General features: G+C 38.8%; 1 protein-coding gene across 1 annotated transcript in view; it reads left to right on the plus strand.

Annotated features, from left to right (window-relative positions):
- The first annotated feature begins 1,508 nt into the window (after positions 1-1,508).
- The window catches only part of MTMR8 (myotubularin related protein 8), a 19,125-nt gene continuing 1,142 nt past the window's right edge, over positions 1,509-19,491 (plus strand). The window contains exons 1-12 of the mRNA XM_009579803.1: positions 1,509-1,640; positions 2,313-2,475; positions 4,809-4,966; positions 6,437-6,565; positions 7,550-7,684; positions 9,636-9,768; positions 11,527-11,636; positions 12,761-12,886; positions 14,525-14,574; positions 16,678-16,878; positions 17,295-17,423; positions 18,377-18,503. Coding sequence (XP_009578098.1) covers positions 1,509-1,640; positions 2,313-2,475; positions 4,809-4,966; positions 6,437-6,565; positions 7,550-7,684; positions 9,636-9,768; positions 11,527-11,636; positions 12,761-12,886; positions 14,525-14,574; positions 16,678-16,878; positions 17,295-17,423; positions 18,377-18,503 — 1,593 coding nt within the window. The remainder of the gene's footprint in view (positions 1,641-2,312; positions 2,476-4,808; positions 4,967-6,436; positions 6,566-7,549; positions 7,685-9,635; positions 9,769-11,526; positions 11,637-12,760; positions 12,887-14,524; positions 14,575-16,677; positions 16,879-17,294; positions 17,424-18,376; positions 18,504-19,491) is intronic.

The following is a 19,491-nucleotide window of genomic DNA, read 5'->3' on the forward strand; positions in this document are numbered from 1 at the left end:
CGTGGGGCTCCACTCACCGCCCTGCGCCGGGGCCTCCCCGCGGGACACCTGAGCTGAAGCCCCTCCGGGGGCGACGGGCCTCGGCCGGGGTTGTTGTCAGGTTCCTCTGTTTTCAACGACTTTTTTTGTTTTAAGGTTGTAATTAATTTTCTAAAAGCAGCTACCTTTGCTTTCCTTCCCCTCAAGGCGTACGTGTGGGTGAGCGACCCCGGCACTTCTCAACCGGGTCATGGATAAATCTGGAAAGCTTAAAGCTACTTGTTTAGGTATTTCTTACTGTATCGCCCTGTTGGAAAGGAAATTTTTAGTAAGGATACTGATGCAAAGGTGGTTTGGGTACGATTCGTATAAACGTTGTTTATATCAAAGTGCGGAGACTCCCTCAGTCCGAATAAGTGAATCAAAATGTGCTTTTTCAGTTGAATAAAGTGGAACAGGAGCTCTGGGAGTGCTGTGCTCACGACTAAAGCTAAAAAAAATTGTACATACTTCAGGTAGCTGTCTGTCCAGCCATTGATTGATTGATTGATCTATAATACCATGAAGGTTGCTGTATTTTGTTTTGTTTTATTCTCTAGGATATTAGTTTGGGGATGCTCCTTACCCATGTTGCCTAAGGTGCTTTGCTGGACCTGCTTGTCTCTAGTGCCTGAAAAAGGGCAATATTAGATATAATAATTGTATGTGCTGAAAAACGCGATGTACTAGGAAGACGTATAGCTGAGACCTCTGCTCTTCCAAGTTTCTTTGCTGACATTTTCCATTATTTATCTCAGACCAATAACCCTGTAAGGAAGCTTACATATTCAATACCCAGAACTAATTTATCATATACTGTTGAACTGTTTGTTTTCATTGTCCTTCCAGGTTTTTTTTCCCCATTATTTTTGCTTGATGATGAAAGAAAAATTCCATCTACGTTCATTAAGAAGCAAATAGGCTAGGAGAAAATCAATCAAATAATATAAAATACTTTAAAATTATTATTTTATTATGTCTGTGCTAATGTTTTTTAAAACTGTTTTTATTAATTAGCTTAATGTGGTTTATGAAATGCACTTACATGCCTAGGAAGTGTGTTACAAGAAGTAGCTACTAATACTTTTTTGTAGTGACTGAGCGGTTGGAAGTCAGACTGGAGAGGGCTGTTTCTTTCACAGCAACAGTTTGATTATACTGAACGGTCTTTTCTTTCGCAGTTCCTTGTCTTATTTCTGCAACCTTGCACAGTAATAAACTGTGATTATCTTGGCTACAAATCCAGTAATCCTGTTACTCACACTGGTGCTAAACTTTGGCTGTTTGCTTAACCTTTTTGGCTTTAATTGCTGGAGAAACAATTTGAATTTGTAGTGTAAAACTGAGTTAATGTTGCAGGGGAGACTTTAATTCTTACATTTTTCTGTCTTTCTTCCTGAGTTGTATATTAGCAGTTACATGATTGCAGTTCAACAAGTCCTTAGGTATTTCCTCCATCAAAGTTTAATTCATTTTTTCATACTTTTTTTATGTTGCAGGTTGAAAATGTGAAATTACTAGATCGCTATACAAATAGGAAGGCAGCAAATGGGACATTATACCTGACAGCTACCCACCTTATCTATGTAGATGCTTCTGCTGAAGTCAGAAAAGAAACATGGGTATGTTGTGATACCTGGAGTCTGTTTAAACACAAGTACAAAAATTACTTTATATCTTGTATCCAAAATGAACAGGTTTGTGAATTCCAAAGTTATAGTGGTCTTTTATAGCATTTTGATACCAAGTGCTTAACATAAACAGCTGTTCTGCAAGGAAATTAACACAATGGTAATTGTGACTTGATAGAGGTCACTCACTGAATTAGTGTTAGTTCCAGGAACATAAAAAACTTGTCTAGTTTCCTATCTCAAACTCAGTATACCAAACCACCAAACTTGAATTTACAGCTTTTAGAAGTGCAAAATTAGCACTGAAATTAGCAGCCTTTTTTCTTAATTCTCAAGTAAAAAGGGAATGACAAAATATATTGCATGTGGGAGTGGAGGGAAAGTGAAGTGAATCAAGTAAACCGAGCTGGACATCAATCTCTATTTTATATTATATAACTGTATTTTTTCAATCTTGCTATTAGTTACTTAGCCTTTGGGCGCATGGTCTGGATGTTTATGATGTTTGTTTGATAAGTATCACAAATAAACTAATTTTCTGCTCCTAGTTAGATGTAGTAAGCTTAAATAGCTGACGGTATTGCAAAAACTTAGTATCTGCTTGTACTGCTTGCAACCTTACCAGTGGCTTCTAAAAGATGATGTTTATTTCCTGTTTTTCAGATTCTGCATCACCATATTGCGACTGTAGAAAAATTGCCTCTGACCACGGCTGGATATCCACTCCTTATTCACTGCAAGAACTTCCATGTGGCTCACTTTGTTATTGGGCAGGAACATGACTGTCACGAAGTGTATACCTCATTGCTTAAACTTTCACAACCAGGTATTTAGGACGGGAGTCTGTTTTGCAAATTGTTGAAACGCTTTAAGCTGGAAGGCTCGTCTGAGCAATAGAGAAAGCTTTGCCTGCCAGACTATTTTGCGATGTCAGTACAGGAGGGGGAGGATGTGAAATCAGAATCAGTTTCCACCACCAGAGATGATCTGTGTGGGTCGGCTCAGTAAGTAGAGCCCTGCCCTGTGGACTAGGGCGTTCGCTTCCAAACTAAACACAAATCTTTTGTGGCAGTGGGAATGAGGTGGCCTCCCATGAGGAACTTCTGAAGACCCATGCAAAGTTCATTTTCCTGACTGAGGCTGTATGCAGCATCTCAGGCTTTCTTCTTGTAGCACTCATGCTGAGTGTCATATCCCATAGCTGGCCATTGTCAGTCATTTCTGTGACTTAGCTGTTGGCTGTGTGTAGTTCTGCCCTTTCCGGTTGATCCAGATGTTCACAAAATTCTGGAATCCCACAAATAAAGCTTTAAACATTGGCATCTTTCATTTGTTTCCCAATAGCATGTTTAGGCTACTCTTCAGTTTTTGTCTTCTTTAAGTTGTGAAACCCTGTGCTTCACTCTGGCTGCCCTGACTTGGAGTCACTCTTAAGAGCGTGAGCAAAACATCCTCAAAAGCCTGTGGTGCCTTCTGGCTTCAGCTTTTTAGTCTGTCATGGATGAATCTTCAGGCTCCTTGTTCTTCTTGCAGGACAGCATTCCACCGGGTTTCCTATCTGGCTTCTGTCTATGGCAACTTCTGTTTTTGGGGTGAACCAGTATTTGGAGTTCGGCATTATTGTAAGGATGCCATTTGCAATTGCATTTTGTATTTATGTCACTAGTCCGAGGGAAGGGAATTGATAGCGCCAGTCTGCTTCATGCTCGCCATCACATAGGACTTGAATAGAAATACTGTAGTAGAAATGTTTTTTGCTGAGTTTGGGTTTTTTTTGATTGATATTAATGCTTGTGCCTATTCCCAGCATCTCCCTTGTGCCCTGAGCTTTGGAGTTTTCTTAGTTCTGAAGTTCTAACTCTAATGCTGTATCTGGCAAGTTTCTGGTGTTGTGTTTAAAAGCTGTCACTGTTCTTTCAGTCTTGAAAATTAGAGACTTATGTAGTGTCTTGAAGCGTGGGAGCTGTCGCTGCAGGGGGTTACATCAGTTTCTTTTGTCTTGTGGTTATTTGTGTAATATGCTGTAGCTCTTTCTTTTGTTCTATTTACAGATTTTAACAGTTCTCTTTTGTTGTTCTAAAATTTCTGTACGTATACTTCCTTCATGGTTTTTTTTGGAAAGCATATAATTATTCATGATTTGCACATGTATGATTGACAGCTATGGGTTACCTGTCCGGTAACCTGGCTACTTTATCAGACTCTGGCAGGTTTCACTGTGTCTCTGGAGCGCTTGCTGCCTTGGGAATCAGCTGAATGAGTTATTGGTTGGATTTGCATTTTATGAAGAGAGGGAAGGAAATTGGGATGGTAGAATTGGAGGGAGGAAGAAATTACCATTTGTCAGGCACAGCCTGAAGCTTTTGTTGGGCTGACAGTAATATTCAAGACATCTATCAAGTTTTCCATGCGGCTCAGAACTCACTGTTGAATGATGAACTTACAGGTGTGCAAGAGCTGTTTTATGAACTCTTCACAGAAAATATATCTTTTAATATATGTTTTCATTTATGGATTAATTCGTATGATATCAGTCTTGTCTAACGTGCCTATTGCAGTGAATTCAGTAGGAAATAACTTGTTCGGGAAAAATTACTACTTTGAAGTTTTCATTAATTCTAACAAAATGTGTTAGTGTATCTCCCTGCATGTGGGCACTGAGTATTGGAAATTCCTGAGGATTTCAATATGAATTGTAAGCACTCAGTACTACCCCGAACGAAAACCTGTAAATGTGAGGTTGAGAAGTTTTAAATACCTATACTCTTCTATGTAGTACTCAACTTTTTTTTTTAAGGAGTGAGAATCAGTCTAAGTTTGTTTAGATTAGTGAGGTACGCAAAGTGATTAAAGAAAACTTCATGCTTCTGATCTTTGAGGAGGCAGAAGTATAAGGAAAATAGCTATTATTAAAATATAGCCAACTATGCAGTACAGTGGCATAGCCCTTTGGCTTCTTTAGTAAATGATTTCTAAGTCTCCTGATCTTTTTTGACTGAATAATGTTTTTCAGTCCTTGTATCAGTTGTGGTACACCTGCAGCTCGTTGGCTTGCACAGCAGGCTTATCCAAAAGATGGCCTTTAGGAAAAAGTGTTGACCTCTCCGTATGTCTCTATCTCTCTCTAACTAGTTAATTTTTTTTCTTTCTTCTTCCCAGTGAAACCCGAAGAACTTTATGCTTTCTCTTACAATCCTAAAATGTCTAAAGAGAATCGGGAGATGGGATGGAAGCTGATTGATTTAAAAGTAGATTACCAGCGTATGGGAATTCCAAATGACTATTGGGAAATAACGGATGTTAATAAAGACTATGAGGTAATTCTTGCCCAAAGTAGCCATTTAGTGCAGTATCTCTTCTTTGTTATTAATGACATACAGCAGTCCTTCTACTGCTGCGTAAGTGATGCCTCTGGGGAGGAATGAGCTCAGTTGGTTTTAATCGAAGCAGCATCGTCTTGATGTGAAGTTGCGGATAATGATGCTATGGAAGAACAGAACAGATCTGCAGAGTCACCTTGGTTTGCTTTGATCTCCCTGGCAAAGTACCAGATACTTGTTTTTCTAGAGAAATGTCAAACCATCTGTTACGAAAAACCTGAAGTACCCTTAGCTGCTTTTGGTATTTCCAAACCCCGTCCCGCCAGGCTGGTGGCAGATGTGTAGAAGAGAAATAAATGGCAGCAGTTTGGCTTGGTGGGGAATGAGGCAAAGTGGAGAGGACTAGGTAAGGAAGGAAAAAACAGTAACCGAAAACAGACATTTTTCTTCTTGCTTGCCTGGATCTTCTGCTAAATAAGAGCGCTCAGTCATTTCAGTCTTCTTTTTCTCCCCTGTAAGGCCAGGTTGGATCTAAACAACATTAAATGAAAGCATTTTTCAGGAAGCTTACTCAAACTCCTGCTTCATATTATTTCCCTTTTTATTTCTTCTGCTGCTGTGTACAGTCAGACCTTTCTGTCTAAAAGACAAAGCAAACAACTCTGAGGAAGATACCAATATATTAAGTCTTGGATCCCTTCCCCCACTAGTTTTCTTTACTGTTATGCTTTGGGTTGAAGAAATATAGGCCTGTGCTGTCAGAAATGACTGGTAATTTTAAATGACTGTATCTTTGGATGCCTGAATTCCGTTAGCTTTTTAGGGCATCTGAATGTGGGCATATAAAATCAGTAATCACTTTGAAGCTTTACTTGCCAGTATGTAACTCTCAAGTGCCAATGCTTTATAATTTCCTCATGGTTTCCAGCTTATGTTTTAAAATTGTCAAGCGTCAAGTAAGGCCAGACTTGGAGAATAGCTTATCTGTGAAGTACGTGCTGAAAAGACTGTACTTGTCTGAGGAAAAAGGATAAAACTGGTCTCTGAGCATGCTACCTGATTGCTGGAAGCTCATTTCAAGTTGAATAAGATTTAGAGGGAACTTTAAAAATACAGTTGTTCTTAATTTTTTTTGTGAAAAATCAGAAACTTTCATAAAACTAACAGATCTAAAGAACTTCCTTTTAATATGTATTGTGTACCATGCAGTCCATTTTTTTTAGGTTCAGTTGCAAAATTGATTGTTTCCTTCACCATATTGTTCAATTTTGCTCCTATTCCTGTGTTGTTTTTTTATATGCATCTTAATGGCTTGAAACTTCAGAAGTCAACTGTGTTAGATACACTGTGGCAAACAATCTATTCCTGTTGTTTATAAATGCTAGATCGTAAGCTAAAGATGAATTTTTCATGAATTTTGAATTGCTAAGTAGTAATATCTGGATTTTTTTCTTTCTTCTCACTTAGGTTTGCAATACATATCCTCCAGAAATAGTGGTGCCTAGAGCTGCTAATAAGGCAGTGGTGATTGGAAGTTCAAGGTTCAGAAGCAGAGGGCGGATTCCGGTGCTTTCTTACTTATATAAAGAAAACAATGTTAGTTGTTCATTATCTGCTGTCTTTGTGGGGAGTAGGGGTTCCCCTTCTTGTCCAGTCCCCTTTTAGTGAAAGGAAAGAATGGGATAATTATTAGAGCATATTAACTTCACATTTGAGAACTGTGCTTCTCTTAACGGCTTTAATATTGATTTGTTCTGAGTCACAGAATAAGCTAGTTAAAGATAAACACTTGGGACTCATCCAGAACTGTGCAAAAAGCACAAACTTTCCAAACTTCCTGTCGAGAAATTTTTTTCTTTCAGCAATTCCTTGTTATGTGGGTTTTTTTAATTTACTGTTTAGCTATATTGAATAATGTTTTAACAAGATACATGATAACTCAGCTGGATTTTCTTAGTATTGGAGAGGAGGAACCATCCTGAAATAAATCCCCACTAGCTCAGAATAAGTGAAGGTTTCAGGTTTTTTTCCACTGAAGACCAGAATGTAAATTTTTAACTTTGCTGTCTCAGCAGTGTTTTTGATGCAGATGTTAGGAAAATGCTGTCACAGTCAAATTGTTGTTTTCCTGAGGAAGCATGCCTTGACCTGGGCAACTGTATGGAGTTGTGCTGGCAACTGTTGAAATTTCCCTAAAGCATACTCAGTGCAGTTCTGAGCGTGGAACAGTAACAACTGATAAGGAAAGTTGTGGAAAAGAATGGTTTGGACAATAGAAACGAAGTAGAAAACATGAGAAATGCTAACGTTTGGGATACTGATCGTCAGGCAGAGCATAGTGGGTTTGAGAACATAGCAATGAAGTTTGCAGCAGGGCTCCTTAGCCTCACTATTTTCTTAAGATTCCCAAACTTCTCGCTTTGAGAAATATTCCAGTAGTATTTCTGTATGTCCGTTTAAATAGCAGTTTTTCAGTGAAACAGAGAATAGGACACTTAAAGCCAACAAATTAGCGTTCTTTGGAGCAGTGCGGTTGAGATGATCCGAAAGCAGAAAAATGTGAGCTGTTGTGTGTTGCAGGCTGCCATATGTCGTTGTAGCCAGCCTCTCTCCGGGTTCAGTGCGCGCTGTCTGGAGGATGAACAAATGCTGCAGGCCATCAGAGAAGCCAACCCTGGGAGCCCCTTCATGTATGTTGTAGACACAAGGCCAAAGGTATCTTCACGGGGTTTGTGGCTGCTTTTAAAGCTTGTGTCTGAATTAGTAATGCTGTTTCCAGTTCATTCTTTCACAACTCTGCTAATGCTTTCTTATGCTGCTTTAGGTTAAATTGTGGCAGTCCTGAATCGGGAATCCAGTATCAGGCTCCTGGTTCAGTGTCTTAATGTGACGAATGCTTGTGCATAATAAAACTGCATCGTTAAGTGCTGTTAAGAATGCTTGCACTCCTGGAGTATTCTGGGTTGAGGTTTGTGTTAAGGATGACCTGTAGCAACTGGCAGTCTTGAAGCTGGCTGTGACAGTGAAGCATTTTCACGCAGAGAGCTAGGTCCTTAATATGTTGAGTTGGAGAGAAGCTTTAGGATTCAGTTCCATGAGGCTGAAGTGCTTTTATCAGCAGACCTGGGAAGAAGTGAGGCTGTGTGGAGTCTTAACAACAATTGAGAAAAGCAATTCCTCCATTTTTTTCCCTTTGTAAAAATAACACTAATGTTCTCATGATGTGCAGCTTGGAGTTTAATACAATTCAGCTCTTCTGGTCCGTAGCCACTGTTTGGGGCTAGAACTGTGTTGCTGAGCTGTTTATGTTAGAGGATATTGAAGAAATGTTTGCAAAATGAAATCTCTAATGACTGTCGTCTTGAGGAGCTGAATTTAGAAACGAATTCAAATGATTGTCTTGAAAGCATATTGTTTGGGAGTGTCGGTATAAGCAAACTGGAACACAGAGATTTTCACAGTACACAATTATTTAAATACAAAGATTTAAAAGTGCTCTGATTATTTTAAAATTGAGCTTTCTGAGAATCTGCTTCACTGTTCAGATATTGCAGTTATTTTATAGAAACTACAGATTTAGTTAAACTATGGCAAGGGCAAGAAGGGAAAAAGTCTTTTTGGGAAAACAGGGAATGTTTCGCCTGTTGTTCCAAGACGTATTTTGGCCTTTTGTAGTATGACATTTCCTAGAGATAACCTATTCTGTAATTTTCTGTATGTTTATAGCAGTCACTGCATGTTCTTTTGGTACAGACAGCTTCCAGTATCATAGATGTTCCACTGAAATCTGTCATTGATGGCAATTTTTTTCTAAAGTATTTGGTGAAAAAGGGAGAATTTATAGTTGGTCACATTTCTCCTTCTAACACAACATGTCTTACCTGAATGGTAGAACCGAAGCACTAGGGTTATGTAGTTGTTCTAAAGATGAATATACCGTATCTGACTCTTGCTTCTCTCTTCTCTGGAGGCAAATCACTCCTCTTCCCAAATTAGTATGTGGGGGGGTTGAGGTGGTCTTTTTTTTTTTCGGTCGCCGCTAAAGATTTCCTGGTAGCTCTTGAACTGGGTAATTGTTAGAGCAATTGGCTTCTTTTCTGTTTCTTTTCTGCAGTTCCAGTTGGTTCCTGTATTCTTTCTGCTCAACTTTAATATTTCTATGTTTCCCTCAGGTGGCTTTATTTCATCTGTGCATGTATGTCTGTGAAAAGCTTTGGAATTCTCTTACTATTTCTATACCACCATGTATGTATGTTACTCGTAAAAATGGCTTTCCTAGTTTTACTTTCATATGCTTCTGTCTGAATCTTTTTATGTAGCTTCACAGTTAAGGCAGACTCAATGTCTCTTTACCTGTTTTGATGACAGCAGTATTCTGAAATTGTGCACGGTTTTGATTCTGCCTACCCTAAGAAATTCTGTCTAGGGTCTTAATGAGTCTCTGCATATGACTAATGGACTGGAGACACTGGCATAATTTTAGTGAAACAACTGGAAGTAATGTCTGGGAGGTGGGGAAATACACCTGAGTAACAACTTTGTTCATTATATTTTCTGGGTGATTTTAAAAAAAGAAGGACTTGCAAAACACTCATTTATTTCTGCATATTCTTTGTTGTAATTTTCTCTCTTTTCTATTCTATTCCCGTTCCCTTGAATTTGACAGTTAAATGCCATGGCCAACCGAGCTGCTGGGAAGGGTTATGAGAATGAAGATAATTATGATAACATTCGCTTTAAATTTATTGGCATAGAAAACATCCATGTGATGCGGAACAGCTTGCAGAAACTCTTGGAAGGTAGGTATGGTCTGTGCAAGTGGCCAGTCTTCATTACCTTGGCTGCTTTTGGACAGAACCTTTTGCTGAATATCTAAATCCTACGTGCACACATGCACGTAGACTTGGGTGTTGTGATGGAGGCAGGTAAGTCAGTATCTTACTTTGTTTGCTGTATTGAAGTGGCTGAAAGTATTAATGTTGTTAAAATGCTTTTCTGCTAGACATTTTATTTATTATTGTGCTTAGTTTTATAGTGGTTCAAAAATAGCAACTAGTACTAACAGCATTCCTTAATTGTGTTAGTTACATAAAATGTGAATTTCTTAAATGTGCCAAATTAAAAGAAAAAGGCTAGGGAAATATTACATTTTGCCATCAAGATAGTCTCATGGTTACTTTGTGAGCTATTGAAAGAAAACTAGCATAGGGTGTTGAGGAAATACTTCTCTGGGATTTGCCGTGTTTGGTTTGGAGTATTTCAGTGTTAAACAGTATTTCTGATTTGAAATGAAATTTTGGCATGATCTTCAAGGACTTTAATCTCATACGTACATAGTTCTTATTTTTCATTTATTTTTCTTTAACTGAACTTGGTTTTAGTACATTAAAATGTATCAAATTAATGTTTTAATACATTAAAATATATTAAAATGCAGAGTAGCTCAGGTAATTAAGCTACTCTGTGAGATTATGGTCTTAGGGAAGGATGCGAAGCAAGGCGGAAGAAATACTTACCTGAGCCTTTGGAGATCAGGAGGTGAATCAGGCGCGTATTTTCACTAATGTATTTTTGGAGAAGTTCCATTAAAGGTGATGGCGCAGCTTGGATCAAACCAGCATACTCTGCTAGCTGGTTTCCAGCACTATTACCATCCTTGTGCTGACAAAGACTGCGGAATGGGGCAGAGTAGATGCTGCAAATCATTCTGCTTGGTCCCTGCGCTTAGTTTTCTAAAATGTAATACAACTGCTGTCATTCCAAATATGAGTTTAATATTTTAGTAACCAGCATAATGGTCATCTTACTTCAAAATAGTTGAATAATTGATGCTACCAATTGCCTGGCCAGGTAGCACTGCAGGATCCGTGGTGACCGTGGAGAAAAATGAAGCTATTCACACCACCAAAAGATTGGCCTGATCACAAATATAAGTCCTCAATTGCCTGTTCCTGGCAGATTTATTTTGTGGTGGAAGAAGAGGCAGAATAAATACTTGCTTACTCCCATATTCTTAGGCAGTGATAAAATCTCTCTCACTGGTGCTTGCTGACTATCGAACTGTATTACTATAGGTATTTTCTGTGCTGGGTTTCAGTATAGCATATGAGTTGCCTTCAAGGTTAGACATGTTATTTCTCTCTCTAAATTAGAACTCCCCTTTCTTCAAATCTTTGTGATGGTGACTGCACGTTAGTGGCTGTTAGGTGTCTGTGCGATGGTGATTTATAGTGAAGTATCAGATTAGTAAACGCTTTGCTGGAAAAAACTCAGCTGAAAAAATAATGAGTTACCATTTAAAAAAAGAGGAGGAGGATATTTTCAGATCCTCAAGTTATCTCACAGCTAAAAAATTGCTGGTTTGTGTATTTAAGTATGCAAACAGTAGTTTCTGCGTCCTTTAGACAGGATATTGCTGCTGACACTTTAAAAGTGTGGAAATGTTAGCTTTTAGGATCTACCAAGCTCTATTGCTGTGAAGAGGTAATGAGGAGGTGGGAGAAAGAAAGAGATGTTGTTAACGGAGTGTCAGCTAATTCCTTTGTTTGTGTTCTTAGTGTGTGAAATGAAGTCCCCCTCAATGAGCGATTTCCTCACTGGGCTGGAGAACTCAGGTTGGTTACGGCACATTAAGGCTGTGATGGATGCAGGTGTCTTTCTTGCCAAGGTAAAACTGTACTCCGACCTGCAGGTGAATTAAAAAATATGTACTCGTCTGTTAGGGACCGCTCCAAGGCTGTGAAGTTGTCTCTGGAGAGAAGGTGGGAATATACTGCTATTCAGGTTGGCCTCAGCTCTCAAAACCAAGCCTGCAGTTGGAGAACATCAAGTGGGTTACCCAGCTGGCTCTCTCCTAGACACTTCCTGTGACTAAATGAAATGCTGTAGGGGTTGGGACGTTGTCCTGTTCACTGTATTGTAACAAGCAGTTATCTAGGCTTTAGTAGAACTCATTTGAAACAAATAAAATCACAGAATGTGAATAAATGACCTTTATAAACATATCTATATAACACATATTTAATAGTGCAAACAACTCCTAACCTTGTGCTCGTTAGTTATTGAACTGCTCTGCTTTAAATGAGGGATTGTTTAGACCAGTTTATTTTCTCCTAGTTCTATGTGATGCGGGGACTGCTAATTTTGGTTATTCAACGCAGTTCAATCCATTCTGCAGAGCTTGTGGCTTTACAGGTCAGGCAAAAGGAGAAAAGTCGCTAAGACACTTCAGTAATAGTAAAGGGCATGCAGGCAACACATGGCGAGAGTAGTAACCTTCAGTAAATGTTGTCTCTTTTCAAAATTTTCCCACGAAGCAAGCAAGAAGCTATTTTGTGTTTCTCTTCTGTCACCGGTACGAAGGGAAGAAGGTGATCCATATGGGAGGAAGTTAGGATGAGCTCTTCCAATTTTTCTTGAGAAGTTCCTAGTCCCCGTGTGTCCAATTATTATTCTTCACTCATCCACCAAATTTTTCCTCAGAGGAGGGGACTGAGAATTCTTGGCCTTTCAGAAAACTAAGCATTTTGAGATCAGATGGTCTTTGTTTCTTGACAGTCTGCGTTGCTGACAAGGCATGCTACAGCATTTTATTCTAGTTGGGGTTTCCTGTGGGTTGATGGCTATGTGCCCAGAAATGGTGCATTTCCCTGGCCTAGATGAGAAATGACAAATTTTCCCCTTGGGTTTTAGGCCAGTCAAGTAAATGCAGATGAAGGGATATAGCATTTAATTACAAGGTGACCAACTTAGAAAGCTGCTAAACTGTTCTGTCTGGTCTCTCCTTTACAGGCTGTGAAAGATGAAAAAGCTAGCGTGTTAGTCCACTGCTCTGATGGGTGGGATCGCACAGCGCAGGTCTGCTCCCTGGCTAGCCTCCTTTTAGATCCATTTTATAGGACTTTTAAAGGCTTCATGGTAAGAACACAAATGTTGGAATTTCAAAAATAAAAAGTACTTCCTGGATTTGAAATGTAAACAGGCCCTAATTAAATGTTTCGGGCCATTTCCTGGAACAAACAGTAGGTGACCTATATAAAAAAAGCTTTGATTCTATAGACACAAGCTTTATTTGCTCTGAACAGCATGGGCACAAAACGGCAGTGGTTGATTTACAATTCCCAAATCTTTGTTTCCTTGAATGTCTACATGAGTGCCACTAATGAGACATTTCAGAAAGAAATGAGTGAGCAAAGGATGCAACCCTGGCAGCAATCCACAAGAAAGGGGTGAAGCAGCTTATCACTTAAGACTGTTATAGTGAATGCTCTCTTATCTGCTAGGATGTAAAATTGGGTGAACTCATTCTCGTGCACAGAGCAACATATAACCTATATATCACATAAAATCTGTGCATCATTTAAGACCTTTTTTAAAGCCATTACACATTAATTTGGCCGTTTGCTTCTACTGCAGGCTTTTTCTTATTTGAAGCCATCACTGCCTAAATACAGTGCGATCTGTGATGTTACCTTTCCATTCATCTCCTTTTGTTAAATACCTGAAAGACAGGCTGCTGCTCTTTCTCAGAAGAGTTCCTTAAAAGAAACCCTGAAATCGAACAATGTAAATTTTACCTCCTCCAGTGTGTTGCATTCCATGCTATTTTTATTACTGCAATCTTTTAGCAGTTAAAATTACATCAGAGTGTGAAACATCTGCCTGGGCTTTGGTTGTGCTCTGGACAATTCTGCATGAACTAAAGGAACTTGATTTTGATTAGGAACAGGAGCAGTAACTAAAACAGAGACAGTCTGTCCTCTGAGCAAATGGTTTATATGCACAAATCCTGTGATAGTGGTTATTCCTAAATGAATGCAACAGAAGTGTAAAGAATGGAAAAATTTGAAAAGCAATATAACTTAAGTTTTCAAAGAACTCTGTTGTGAATTTCTGCCTGCCTTTTGTTCTTTAAGTCTCTGGATGATGATATCAGGAATTGATTAAATATGATCCACCAAGGCAAGTAATAATGGATTCAGCATCAGTCATTTGGCTCCTTATGAGACATATCTTTAAGGAAAATACTGCTTCCTTGTTATTTTCTTATATATAGCACAGGCGTTCTATTTAAAAAAGAAATAGCCATATAGTTCTGATTTCATCCTGAGCTCGTCAATACACAGCTGTACTTCTGGTATTCCTATTTTTGTGTTAAACATTTTTTGAATTCAATTTGCTGATGTATTTTGCTGAATATCACGATATTCTTTTCTGAATTAAGTAGTACGTAGCGTAATATTAAGCTGTTAATTCTTTTAGCTTAGTGTGTTTACATATTATGATTTTAACAACATAGAAACTCCCTCAAAGTAGTACTGGTCTTGCTTGAAATAACTTCTGATTCCAACAGTGACATTGTACTGGTAACTGTGAATAACTCTAATCTATAAATCACTATTACTATTTTCATTGACTTCTATGGATATACTGATAACAGTAGGGTCAGCAGGTAGCATTGGTTGTAAGCTTTTGAGAGTTTAACATCAGAGGCTTCATTTTGCTTTTTCTAAACAAAGTAATGCGCTTTTTTTAACCTCTGTTTTGAAACTGAAGGTTCTAATAGAAAAGGAGTGGATTGCAATGGGCCATAAGTTCTCACACAGGTAAGAGGATCATGTTATCTTGGGTGTAGTGACTGGGTGAAGGCTTAGCTGTGAAACTAATATAGTGTTTTCAGGTTCATGTACTTCCATGAAAGATTTAAATGAAAATACAGGACAGAGGAGAGAATATTTGGAAGATACTGGAGTTGGTGACATAAAGCCAGTATCTGCTAGGGTTGTTATTTCATCAGTGCTTTTTTTATTACTTTACAAAATCATACAGTCTTGAACAAGTTGTTTGAATTCCAAGTGTTTTCCTACCTGTAAAATCACATTTGTATTGTATGAGGAGTGTAAGTGTTTTGGCAAGACATGTTAATCCTTTTGCAATCATCTCCTGGAAGAAAATCTCAGCTAATGTTTTTCGGGACTTTTACCAAGTTTAAAGCATAAACTTGAGCCCAGTAGAGTGCTAAAACCCAATTTGACCTGCATTCTCTATGCACATTAAAAATGCTGTCATTCCTGTAATTGATAGCCTGCATCTAGTAAGGATATTGCCTTGAAATTACTTCCTGTTATATTTACCATATAGAAATTAGAAACTGAGATGGTCCAAAAGAATACAAAGAGGGAAGGGACCGGTCTATTCAGTGATACTAGCTTGTTAAAAATTGAAGCTTTGTTCTCAATGTGAAACTGATTCCTGTTTTTAATAATAAACCAAATCTGTTTCCTTAAAGCATATCTGGGGAAAATAAGCAATATGCACACCCTTTTACTGGTATGTAAGAAGAAGCAGTCAAAGATAAACTGCTGTTTGGTCATTATTGGCCAAATAAATGTTCTGTGGTCATTGTTTCTGCTTCTTTAGGGACTCTTTTCACCTTTCTTGCTTTAAGACAAAAAAAAACCCAAAGCCTCCTATTCTTCTATTATAAAGGATTGTTCCAAATATGAGAACTTGGCAATGGATACAAAAAGTACTTGAAACATACATTTCAGCATTGACTGAGAATATGAACTTTTATTCCAGTAGACAAAATCATTCCTCTCATAGTAGTGGCCAGTGCCTTACAGTTCTGAGGGAAATCAATCCTTCTTCATGCTCCTTCTTTGGGTATTGTGGTTGGAATCACAGAACCAGGAAGTGGGGTTTGATCAGCTAGATCTCTGTCATAAGAAATCTTACTTCATTTTTCCACTTAAGTTTGGGGATGCCGTGTTCTTTTCTGTGGATTTCCAGGTTATATTCCTTGCTAGAAAATGGGGATTCTGCCCCAAGTTTTTTCTCTTAAGAAAGAACAGTCATTACAGTTCAATAATGTTGGCTGCTTTCCAAAAATGCTGTTATTCCTTTTCTGGTGGTTTTTTTCTTTTGTGATGGCTTGTAATGAACACCGATAGATCCCTGGCTAGAGTTTTGCAGAACTAGTAGGGTTTTTCTGAACTTCATCTAAAGCTGTAAAAGTATTTTTTGATTGTTGTTTTGGGGTTTTCTTTGTTTGAGGTTTTTTTTTCTTTCTGAGTAATTGCCTACTAGGTTTCATTCTTCATGTCCACGTGGAGCAAAATGAGGTTGTTCTGACTGTTGCTGCCTGTTGTGGCTATGCCTGCACCATAAAATACTCTCACATCCAGAGAAGATTGTAAAGGATGCTTTTTTTCCCCCCTCCCCCACTGTTTCTTATTTTTCCTGGCAGACAGACAGAATCCCACCAATGTCAACTTTTATCCCCCAATTAAGGGCTAGCATTAGTTTCTTATATTCGAGCGATAGGATGTTTCTTTGGAGAATATTGCCTTTTTTCCCTTGTGCTAACATCATAGCGTAGGCTCAAGGATTCCTATTTCACAAATATTTCTTGTGATGCTTGCAAGTCTGTTATGTAGGCTCTTCCATTGCTAATTTTACTTTAGAGAAAGGGACATTGCACAATTCTTGTCACTCCTAACAGGTACCCTTGGAGAACAAGTAATGCTGAGGGTGGCATGCCTTAATGTACAGTTTCTCTAAGAAAAACCACATGGGTTTTTTTCTGACTCTGCAGAATAATTTCTTATTCTAGTAGTGAAGAAAACTTCCCAGTTGTTTAATGGCGAGGGGATTCTTTTTTTGTTGGGTGACACAGGATTTAACCCTGTTTTGTTTCATCTCTCTAGGTGTGGCCATTTGGATGGTGACCCCAAAGAAGTATCCCCTGTCTTCACTCAGTTCGTTGAATGTGTCTGGCAGCTCATGCAGCAGTTCCCGTGCACATTTGAGTTTAATGAGCGTTTCCTTCTTGAAATCCATGACCATGTCTACTCCTGCCAGTTTGGCAACTTCCTTGGGACCTGTCATAGGGAGCGTGAGGATCTGAAGTGAGTTGGCAGTTTATAGAGCCAACAGTCTAGAAGTCACTTTGAATGTCAGAAAAAGGACAGGTTGTGTTTGTTTGTGTGTTTATATGTAATTGCAGATTGGTTAAGGGTAACATTGTCTTGATAGATACTTATGTTCTACAGCGTGGAAAAAAATTCTAGATTAGTTATATCCCCAAAGTCAGGTGTTTTAATTTGGACCACAGTAATAACTTGCAGATACCCCTTTTGGAGTGGATAGTGTCCATTTTAAATGATTATATATTCCTCAATGATGTATCTGTGTTTATGAAATTAATCAGATACTGCGTAACAGTAATTCTTAGCTCCCTTAATGTAATTCTACAGCTAGCGTTATTAATCCACTTAACTTGATTCTTTTTTTTTAGTGATTAGATGTTATTTGTAATTGACAGAATCTTTGAGAAGACCCATTCTCTATGGCCTTTCCTCTTACAGAAGAAGCAGGAATTGAGAAATCCTTTATACAGAGGATTTACAGCTTACAAAGAGCTTCAACCAAACACACTACCTTTCAGTTTCCAGTAAGTTGCTTATTTAAGAAGGGGAAAAAGGGAGGCATTTCTTTCATTGTAATGTGGATTGCTAATTCAGGTTTAATAAAATAAATTGTCACTGAGTAGAATGGTTTGTTTTACCTTTCCCCTCCATTCCTCATCCATAAACTGAGAAGGGATGCGCTCAGGTAATTGCTAAATAAGTGCAGGTACTGTAATTTAAAATATAATTTTTCTTTGGTGTTGAGAAAGAGGGTGGAGAAAGGCAAGGAAAAGAACAACTCAGATGTGCAGATAGACCCCCCCACACACCCTGACTGCTTGCTCTGTCAAATTTACATGATAGGGTAGGCAATTGTTAAAGAAAGTTCCTCCTTTCCTCCTTTTCAGTATATATTAAGGAAGTCTTTCAAACAGGAATTTCAGTGCCCAGTCCCACCCAGGCTTACGTACTCAGGGTGGTTTCCACAAGAAGGGGTTTCTTGTTGCCATGTCTGTCTGCTTGCCCAGGGTGTTACAGCTGAAGTGGTTAGTTTTGCTTTGTTTCTGGCTCACTCCTGTTCCCTGCTGAGAGAGAGAGAGGGATGCAAATGTGTTAAGTGCTGTATGTGGTTACTGGCGGGCAAAGGGTTTTATTAAAAGTAGGGAGGTGGGGCAAACTGTGGACTTGAAGGTGAACTGCCCAAGCCTCCAGTGAGTCTGCTAGAGAAAAAGGTGTATTTTTGTCTCATGTTAATACCTACTGCCAGTGCATGTGGATCATAAGGCAGAAGTACTTAAATCCCCAGGAGCTGGGTTTTTTTAACTTTATGAAAATTTGCCCATTGATACTGAATTTTATAATCCAAGACTGTGGAAGTTTTTAAAAATCAATTACTAATCTCAATTTGTCGAAAATTTTTCCCTTAAACAGCATCTAGTTTATTGGTCAGTAGTGTACAATTGGCCGCCTAATTCTCTTTTCTTGCCCTGTTCTTGAGGTTTTGGTGTGGGATGTATAATCGCTTTGACAAAGGAATGCATCCAAAACAGTGTGTATTGGATCATCTGCTGAGCTGCATGAGCCAAAAGACGAAACTGGAGGACAATGCATCTGAACTGGAAAATGTGAGTCCTGAATCTTAGTAATATTTAAAAATCATGTGATGGTTTTTTGCAAATATAACTGAGATTGAACATTGGCACTGAACAATTGTTTCAACATGCTGGGCAGGGCTGGGCAAAATGAGGGGTTAAATGACATTGCTGCAATAAATAGGCTTGATTACCCAAAATTCTCATCTGCTAGATAAAAGCTGTATTTGGTCAAGTTCTGTGGCAGGCTTGTGATGCTTTAATTCTCTAAATGAAGCAGGTATTAAAAGAACATTGGGTTTCAACTCCACTCGCAGCAAACTTCAAGGGAGAGGGAGAGAAGAAAAGAATGGCCCTGCTTCCTGCCCCCCCCCGATAATATGAATGTACAAAAATACTCTAGTCTTCATTTCGCCCCCACATTTTTCTTTGCTGCCTTCTTATTCACAAGACACATTGGAAAAACTGATGATCAACCAGGCGTTAAAGTAGTTGAGTTACTTAAGTTGGCTTTCATGTAATGGCCAAAATGTAACTGGATTGTGTAGGCTGAATTATCCTCTAAAAGTGGCTACCTCAGATTTGAAGTGCTTTGCTAAAACAAGACAGGGAATGTTGCACATTTACTACTTGTGTTCTGTGGTATTGGAGGGCAGAGATCTTGTGTCCAGAATAACCAATTTCTCTCCTTCAACCCAGAATGATAAAGTAAAGACCAACACACTTCACTGTTTGATCAGTTCTGATCAGATTCCCCAGAGAGCTCCATTTGTCTATATGAAGATGTAGATACCTATCTCAGCAGTGCAAGACGGGGGCGGGGGGGGGAGTGGGAAGTAGATAGTCTTGTTAGCTTTTGAAGTGCTGTAGTTTTGTGTTTCCATATGTATTGGGTCTGGCTGAGATGGAGTTAATTTTCCCCGTAGCAGCCCTCGTAGTGCTGTGCTGTGTATTGGGAGCTAGAAGGGTGTTGATAACACACCAGTGTTTTGGCTACCGCCGAGCAATGCGCCACAGCACC

This window comes from Fulmarus glacialis, unplaced genomic scaffold (genome assembly GCF_000690835.1).
Source record: "Fulmarus glacialis isolate BGI_N327 unplaced genomic scaffold, ASM69083v1 scaffold21326, whole genome shotgun sequence".
Taxonomy (NCBI): Eukaryota; Metazoa; Chordata; class Aves; order Procellariiformes; family Procellariidae; genus Fulmarus; species Fulmarus glacialis.